Source organism: Danio rerio, chromosome 15, assembly GCF_052040795.2.
Source record: "Danio rerio strain M-AB ecotype USA chromosome 15, GRCz13ab, whole genome shotgun sequence".
Lineage (NCBI taxonomy): Eukaryota > Metazoa > Chordata > Actinopteri > Cypriniformes > Danionidae > Danio > Danio rerio.
In genome coordinates, this window is record NC_141035.1 from 19037571 (window position 1) to 19046698 (window position 9128).

At 42.8% G+C, this 9128-nt stretch overlaps 1 protein-coding gene across 1 annotated transcript; it reads right to left on the reverse strand.

Moving 5' to 3' along the window:
- Nucleotides 1-1158: 1158 nt before the first annotated feature.
- Nucleotides 1159-7858, reverse strand: fam222bb (family with sequence similarity 222 member Bb). The gene is made up of 3 exons (XM_087283838.1): nt 7729-7858; nt 6056-6180; nt 1159-5868 (listed from the first exon to the last, which is right to left on the reverse strand). The coding sequence occupies exons 2-3, from the start codon at nt 6132-6134 to the stop codon at nt 4157-4159; spliced, it is 1791 nt and encodes a 596-aa protein (XP_087139964.1). The 5' UTR covers nt 6135-6180; nt 7729-7858; the 3' UTR covers nt 1159-4156.
- Nucleotides 7859-9128: the final 1270 nt, after the last annotated feature.

Genomic DNA, 9128 nt, shown 5'->3' on the forward strand with positions numbered 1-9128 from the left:
ATTATTTATACTGATAAAGATTGACGCAGCTTCTCCTATCACAGCAAATTCCGTTTTTACTTTTGACATTTGCCACCAGTTAATCAGGAAGAGACGATTTTGTTCTTTTTGACTGGTTGGATGGAAACGCTGCTTTATTCACATGTCTTTTATGCGATTTTCCAGTTTTGCGCATACATTTAATTTGCATCTTTGGATGGAAACATAGCTATAGATTGTTTTAATGGTAAGAAACAAAAACAGTGAAATCAACAAACATTCAACATTTTTTTGTTACTACATTAATACAGTACTACTTTGATATTGTTTTGTTGTTTACCATCTCAGTAGATGCGGCTTCAAATATTAAAGAATTTTTATACCATCAGTAACCATTAAGTTTGTGATCATTCTCTGATCTGATAAGTTTGTGATCATTGGTCTGATCTTAATTCAAAATCCCTCTGTCACTTTTGACTAACCCATTTCCAAGATTTGATCCAATCTGTGATGCAAAATCCTACTGGATTACTTTTGAAAAACCAGGCCCTGGAGATCGGATGAATGAATTAAAAAAACACGGTAAAACTCAAATGCAAAGCAGAAACAAGACAAGCACTGAGGACCAGAATTAAAGTAATGTCGAGGGAGCAGTACGAGTTGTAGGAGCAGGAACATATCAACCTGTAAACATTTTTTTTATATTTTTAAACGTGCAAAATAAACAAATTATGTATGTGACAAAAAAGCCTGTAAGTTTACAGTTTACAACATACTTAGTCAATTAAACTGCACAGCCCAAAAGAAGCAATGCTAATCAAAAGGATAAGAGTTGACTCTTCATAGAACAAACATAATTGCTTTTATTTGATTTGACATTTTTGCATTTACAAGGAAAAAGCTTGGTTATGGATGTGCCATCTCTTTGTTATGGATGTGAAATTGCCACTTGTGTGACTTTAGTAAATCAAATAGAATTGTATAAAAACGCTGACAGAGACATTTTTTGTAAAATACAAGCCAACACACAAAAAAAAGCAGAAACGGTTTTGCTATTTGGCGAAAATGTAATTTTTTTTCATGGCAAGGTTGACATTTGCATTTGATTTCATGCTTACTTTAAACACTACTCTGTTAAAGATACTGCTGCACAAGCAGACAAAAAGAGACCCGACACACTTTTGCAAATGCAAGTCAAACTTTATTTTGGTTAGAGGGGAATGTTTGTGCAACACGTTCCTGAAAAAAAGTGTATCTGGAATGACAGTTTTCGGTTACACAAAACAGGTGCGCACTGCTACCATTCAAGTGACATTTTGTTCTTTGGTGGAACAAGATGAGACACACTCAACTCCTGCTAACACACACTCCTGTAGTCCAAAACTGCCATTGTGTTGGTTTTGGGAAAGGGGTGGTGAGAAGGGGGGTGGCTGGTTATTGGGGATGTTGTGATGGGGGGCAGGAGTGCATGTGCTCCAAAAGACAAAGAACTTTCCAGAGCATTCCTTCGAATGTTTCAAGGACACTAGGGAGTAGCAGCGTAGCTCTCGCCACCTAAACTAGTGATTCAGCAGCAACTATTCACATCCAAACAGATCTTGCACCTGCAGCAGCACACAATCTTCTTTTTTCTGAACGATAATCAGTAGTTTTTTCTTTTTTCTTTTAAGTAAGCTCGGTCCCCTGTTCATGAGCAGTGCACTACATCTATGGAATGTGCACTAGCGCCGGTCCATTTTCCAATCCCGACGGTCACATACACACAGTCCACATCAGCCAAGAGGAGGCACTTCACATAGAGATAGTAACTATTAAAAGAGTAACCTGACTTGTACTCTTGAGCTGTAACAAGGCATGAAATGAGGATCGAAAGAAATACAAGGAGTCTATATGTTCAAGCTTTACAATGACATGGTCGACAGGCAAATGGAATAACTTAGTGTCTGCTGATACTCAACATATTAACAATATTGCATTGCAAAAAAAAGGCATAATATAAATTAGATCTTAACTCTATGCTCACAACATTTAGAAGAAATAACTTTTTTGTAGTTGGGATAAAATAGCAGCTTCATGAGTAACACGCTTCAGCTTAAACTAGGCCTGCTGTTGTGAAAAACAACACTAGACGCAAAGCGTTCAGTCAAGCTTGTGTATCCAACGCGTTCACCCATGACAGGAAACAGATTTAGGACTTAACAGATTTTGCTGCAATGGTAGACAGAGCAAATAAAGAGTCTAACATGGGAAACATAACATGACGTGGTGTGAACTGTTACAGCCCAGTACTACACATACATTGCTAAATACAAAAGAAACTCTTTCTCTCGGGAGTTCGCTCTCCCGTGATTTACGGTTCCACAAAAACAAATTTAGCTAAATATCATTAATTTATAATCTACACCATGCCTATTGTCAAGGACAGTTCAAGGATCAAATATTTAAGGCTTGTGAGGGGGCAAACAGGGAGGTTATGATACTGGGTGTCTCACCCATTCTCAACTGCAGTTGCTCCACTCGTTACACCAAAGTCTGACAATACCCATGCTCCACTGCCAGATGGCCTGCCCTGATAAAGGTGGAGACACTCGGCCGACAAGTCAAAGGAGAATATGAGAAGAGGCACAGGTAGACCTGAGAAAGAGAGAGACTCTCCATGGGAGTTGAACCGTGGAGCTTGACATGGGTCAGTTATCAAATCATAAGCTGAAATGGTGACTTTCGTTTGGGTTGTTTCTTAGACGGTCACCGGCAGTGCATTTCAGCTATTTTAGAGAAGACCGACATGACACATCAAGTGCCTAAGGTGGGTGGAAAATGCAGTGGCAGGCTTCAGCTGACACAACAGCATGTGACGGAGATGGAAGTGATCCCGCCAGGGAAGAACGGTATGGTGTTAATGATGGAGCAAAAGCAGGGAGCCAATCCGCCCAGACACACAGCATTCACACCAGCTAATCACACCTCTCAGTTACAGTAGCACAGCAGTGAAGCCACAGGCTAGCCTGTGGCGCTCATTTATATTGCGCTTACATCAACACACTTCCGTCATCCAATTACGGTCAAGGACGTTTTTCCTTTAAAGACAAACTAACATATGATCGGATGATGAAACTCTTCCCAAAGGAAGCTTTGGGTTGGCCGCTAAACATCAGTCCACTGTAAGACCTGTAGTGAGTCAAAGCCTGCCATTCCCATCTCTTTCCAATGTAATTCAAGTAGTAACAATTAAGTTGAAAGACAAAATAAACCCCTAAGCTATGCAATTAGGGCACAGCACAAGTCCCGAAGCAATTTCAGTCTACAGCAGTCTCCATTTAAACTGAAATCTAATAGGATACTCAGGAAAAAAAATAGAGGATAAAAAGGGTAGCGCATTAGCTGACACTTCAAGGGAAGGATTAACATTTTACACAATGTGGCTCGACTCAGCCCTAGTGTAACATTTCCATCTAAGACTTTAACCTGATTCATGTTCAACAGTCTGGAAAAGAAACAGTCTTGTCATATGTGCATATCCCAGTATCAGTTTGCACTTTCATTTCAATTCAGAATTAGTTACAAAAGCACAATATGTAAACATTGAGAGGAACAAAAATAAAATCAACCTCTTTACATTATACAAGCTGTTAGCTTAGATGGAAAAGCCAAATATTTCGGTATCATGGCACCCCTTAAATTTCCTCACGAGTTAGTACTTCAAATCTCAAGTAGGCCTACACTACAAATAAATGGCATTCACTGAGAATTGCTTCTCAGCTTTGTAAATGACAGACAGTTGCTAACCAAAAAGAAAAAGCTAATTAAATGTTACACGGAACATATTTTCCCCAACATATCTTACAGACCAGATAGGAATGGTAAAAATAGTGCTGATCTCACAAACAAAAGCTGTTATGGCTGTTTTCTGTAAAGTAAAAAAGAAATTAGAAATAAATTAAATAAATGCCTACAAATTTTCCAAACCTACTTGAGATATATAAACTACTAAAATTAAAATAATAAAAAGAATCAAAGTGGCACATGGCAGGGGGGTGTTTAGCTTTGTGATAGCCACGTAAATCATCGTACAGGAAACATTCAGTAGATCACTTTCAAGACTGAGGGAAAACAACAGGGAGGAGAGGATTTTTCCTTGCGCTCCGACTAACACTGAAAAGCGTGAATTGGCCATAGCTCATCTGTACCCTGGGTGGTGGATGTGCACATTTCTACTATCACCTGAATCTGTGGCCCTGTTGACTGGGGCTCGGTGCATCTTTGCCATTGTGCCAGGATTCTGCGCTCTGAAGCAGGGTGTCTGGAAGTCGCCACCCATGTACTCCATGTTCTGCATCAGGTTCGTCTGACTTGAAAGAGCAGCCCCAGTCCTGTACTGTGCTCCAGGGGTGCAGTCTAAGGAGGCCCCTGAGAGGCCACCGTGAAATGACCCCACCAGGTCTTGAGACCCTGAGCTGTCACTGTTTGGTGTGGGGAGGATGTTGCTCCATGGAGGCTGCATGTAGTGGCCGTTGCTGTAACTCACAGGCATCCCGTTAACCGGAGGAGATGGAGTTGGTTTATCGGTAGGGGGCTTCAAGTTGAATGGCTGTGCCATGCACACCTCCTGTGGGTAGCCCATGTTCTTTGTAAGGAACCCTGGTCCCATTAGGCCTTCTCGAGGGAGATTCTTACCCTGGTGAGCTGCTCCCTCTGGAAGGTGCTGAAGATGTCCCAAATGGTGTTGGCCCCAGGGGCCCTGCTGACGTTGTTGCTGGGGTAACTGTGGCTGGGACTGCTGCTGCTTCATCTCATTGTGGTAAAGGGGTATCCTGTTCATAGCAGCAATGTCAGGCAGTGGCAGAGCAGAGGCAGGACCGCCTTTGTCAGAATTTCCAAGAATGCAAGAAGATGGAGGACCCACAGTAGGATGTGGGCACACTCGAGAGCTCGCGTTGATTAGCTGGTTGCGGCTAATGGGACTGGGGTTGGCGATCTGTCCTTCACACACAGAGGTAGAGCCCATGCCAGCCCGAGCCTGGCAGAACTGATTAATCTGATTGACGATGCTATTCAAGTCGCTGGGCCGGTTCTGGTGCAGGCTGGCAGCCATAGACAGCGGGATGGTTGAGGTAGACACAGTCACATTGGGAGGAGCATCGGCATCAGGCAGCTTTCGTGGCATCTGTAAGCCTGCCAAGGGTGGCTGCAAGACCCCAGATGCTGGAGGGCCAGCACAAGAGGCCTGTGGAATGGGTTGGGATTGAGAAAAGCCCTGGGAGTGCTGCAGGTTTACCGACTGTGCCATATCAGGCAAATGCCGTAGTCCTTGTGGAGCGGACAACTGCTGCTGCATGAGAGTCTGTTGGTGGTTTAGGGTGTGGTGTGGTACTGGCGGTTGGTGAGCCTGGCTCTGATGTAAAGCCTCCTGATGGGCCAGGCTCTGCTGTGGTTGTAAACTGCTCTTCTGCTGCAGGGATTGTGGATGGGCCTGCAAGGCCTGAGAGTGACCGAGACTCTTCTGGCCTAAAGGAGTCTGAAGATGTGGAACAGTGTGAGGAACATTTAAAGTGCTGGGATTGGCGTAAAGCCCACTGTGCGGGTTCATGATGAGCTTGGGGAGAAAACGGGCTCGGCCGCCTTCAATGTCCTTGAGGATCCCTTTGACAGGAACTTTGACTATGGCCAAGAGGCCCGTCCGGGTGTTGACCTGAGGTGGGTAGGGGCTGTAGCGCTGACTGGAGGTGTCGAGACCGTTGACAGTGCGGCGAATGTGTTTCCTCTGAGGTACTTTTACACTATTGGGGAAGATTTTTATAGTCAGTGGGTTATTGGCAACTTTCTTAGCATAGGCATCCAATTCTGCTGGGGTGGGATAGTGTGCTGATCTCATCCTCTGTGTAGTGTCCCCTGTGAGAAAGAGAAGGCCAAACATGAAGAATAATACAAAAAATGTGGCGCTCATATGATAGCACATTACTGCTTATCAGGGCTCCTGCGGAGTTAGAGCATCTGTTTCACTAACAAAAGGATATCTAGGTCAAACATACATGTAGTTTAATCAGAACCAAGCTTATTTCAGTTAAAGGCTGCTTACATTTCTGAAGTCCAGTGTTCATCTGCGTGTGCGAGAGAAGCTGGAGGGAGGGGTTTGATACCGGCAGACAGGCCAGCATGTCACAATGAGACTAATGCAACATTGGACTCTTACTCCTCATCACACTGCAAAGGAAAGAATCACGTCAGGAACAAAAATGGATTCACATCATTCGTCTCCTAAAATACATGTTGTAAAAAAAGAAACATCGGCTATTTTCTCCTCCGAGGGCATCATTATAGAGATCCAATTTTACGTGTAGATGTAGGTTTAATTGAACACACTGTGCAATGGGATTTAATGAGTGTAATAAATTATTACAGAGGAAATTTCTAGTTTAATTAGTGGTGCTTTGGTGCAACACAGCAGCAGAAGCAATAATCAAAACGTCTTAGATTAGAAGACTTGCAGAATGAAAATCAGCACACCATGAATATCCCAACAACCTAAGTAAGTAATATTGAGTGGAGCGTGCTGCTAGTCAACAAATGACATGATTTACAGCTGGCCACGAGAAAACCGGCAATCGCAGAAGTGTAGAAAGGCCCTACCCTTGCTAATTCACCTGAACATCCATCAAACGCTGAAGCTATAGATCTTTGTAATTGCCTCATTGTAGCCATTTATTTAAATATCATCCATTCAAGCATGACCTTTTTAAATAGCTCTCTGAAACAGCTGGTGTCAGGGCCCACGGTGCACACCCTGCAGTTTGAGTGTCAGGAGTGCGATGCAAACGCATTCTCCCGCTTGCCTGGCAGGTGCCCAGGGGCACGGCAGGGGATGCGGCAACACGACCACAGGCCACATGCTCCCAGCTGACTCCTCCAATCGGAGATGTGCAGGTGTCAAAAAGTGCAGTCGAGACAGAGCCTGACATGTTCTGAGCACCCAACCCCCAGCTATTTTCATCCGTGAGCTGCTTTTAATGTCACTCAGAATGAGGTGTTATCAGCTGAAATGGAGACTCACGGTGTCTAAAACATCCTGAATCACTGAAAGACCAGTGATGACCAATGTACGTCATGTTATATCTTGGCCTGTGGGATAAGGGGAGTTGTTTATTTAGCTGGTGCTCTCAAAAAAACCTTTGAACGGAGTTCAAAATCTAAACGAACTCACAGTTCACAGCTTATACAAGCAAAAACTGTACAGCCAAGCACTTTACTTCAGCTGACACGAATTTACAGTCTTAATTAAAAACAACAGGAGCTTTGAAACAGCTGAGCTACACTGTAAAACACCAAACATAATGTGCCAAACATAAAACATAGAGAACTGAAAAGTTTAAAGCACAATGTGTGAATGCTATAACCTCAACCCCATTAAAAATATGCTAGCCAGCAAACTTTACTTAGCTGCAAGCTACACACATCACAATCATCTCAGACCAACACAGACACACTCACATGATTTAGGGTCACTGTAGCACACATCAACCCTGTAGATAACATGTGTCCAGTTGACCGAACGCCCAACTAACTAGCAACCCATCGAAAGGGCGATCAGAGAGAGATTTGAGCCTGTCCTGGCACCTCTGCCTCTACACTTGCTACTGCCACTAGCATATAGCCTGTGTCTTCTTTGTGCGAGCCACTGCCCGGCTTTCATCTTACAGCTTCTTAAAAACGCGTTCAAATGGTCAAACTGGAGATGTTGAAAACGAAACTTACTCTCTGGCTTCGGGATGAGACGTGCGATTGTTTAAAAGAGCATTTTTGCTGGGTTATTCGGCACCTGTGTTCTGCTTGTGTCGATAAAGCGCTTGTCTAGTCACTGCTGCCCAGTGCCCACTGCTGCAGCCTATATCCGCGCATGCGCAGTTCGCTTTCCTCGCTTGTCTTCCTCGCTGAGCTCAAGGAATCGCGAAGGGATCTTTGGCTCAACGCGCCATCTGCTGAGTGGGAATTACACAGTCTCCTAGTTCTACCGACGTCTTCATTTTTTTGTGGAAAACAGTGATATATTTACTATTTATTAGCTGATTAAAAACGAGAGGAAGAACTTTTATAATGTCGCAAAATATTTTAATAAAATGCTGTTAAACTGGACATCATAGGACAAGTAAAATGTGTCAAGTTTTGGTCTGTTTTCACTATAATTAATGATTGTGGGTTTCAAACTAATTTTAATTGTATCCTTTGCTTGTTTGAAGATGCAGGAAATATCATTTGGTATGAACAATTAATAACATACCACAGTTTCCCAACTTTTAAAGAATATAACAAAGTGGTTAAAGCAATATCACCCAGTAGTTCAGTTTAACCCAAGGAGCTCAGTGGATATTCAATCTCCTTTGCGATTAGAAGGTGTTAGTCTGTTAGATAAGAGATGTAACAATAGGTTTGTGCAGCAAATATTTCAATTTGAAAGGAAAATTTCTTCTAGAGAAAAGTTTTACTACACTGTAAAACCCAATAAAGTTGAGGAAACCGATTGCAACCAAACATTCATTCATTCATTTTCTTTTTGGCTTGGTCCCTTTATTAATCTGGGATCGCTATAGTCGAATGATCCGCCTGATTCCGCCAACTTATGCAGCATATGTTTTATGCAGCTGATGTCCTTCCAGCTGCAGCCCATCTCTGGTAAACATCCATACACACTCATTCACACTTATAAACAGACATTTAGCCTACCCAAATATCTGTACCACATGTCTTTGGACTTGTGGGGGAAACCGGAGCACCCGAACGCAGAGAGAACTTGCAAACTCCACACAGAAACCCTAACTGACCCAGCCGAGGCTCGAACCTGCAACCAAACGTTTAAGTTCAAAAACTAATCCTAATGAGTACTGTGAACTTACCCCATTTAAGTAAATGAATCAATTTGAGCACAGTAAACCCAATACATAAAGAGAACTCAAACCAACTCAGTTCTGTAAAACCCAATAAGTTAAGGCAACTCAAACCATTTGAGCAAACCGATTGCTACAAAACGTTTGAAATAAACTAATCTTTATGAGTACTGTGAACTTACTCTATATAAGTTGAATTAATGACATCATTATGTATATATACTCAAGAAGTCGCTGGTTTGAGCCTCGGCTCAGTTGGCGTTTCTGTGTGGA

Excerpts from the sequence above, each read along its gene's own strand:
- fam222bb (XM_087283838.1), bottom strand. The coding sequence starts at position 6,134 with ATGCTGGCCTGTCTGCCGGTATCAAACCCCTCCCTCCAGCTTCTCTCG. Across the intron at positions 5,869-6,055 it reads GAACACTGGACTTCAGAAAT|GGGACACTACACAGAGGATG; the intron begins GTAAGCAGCCTT and ends TCTTTCTCACAG.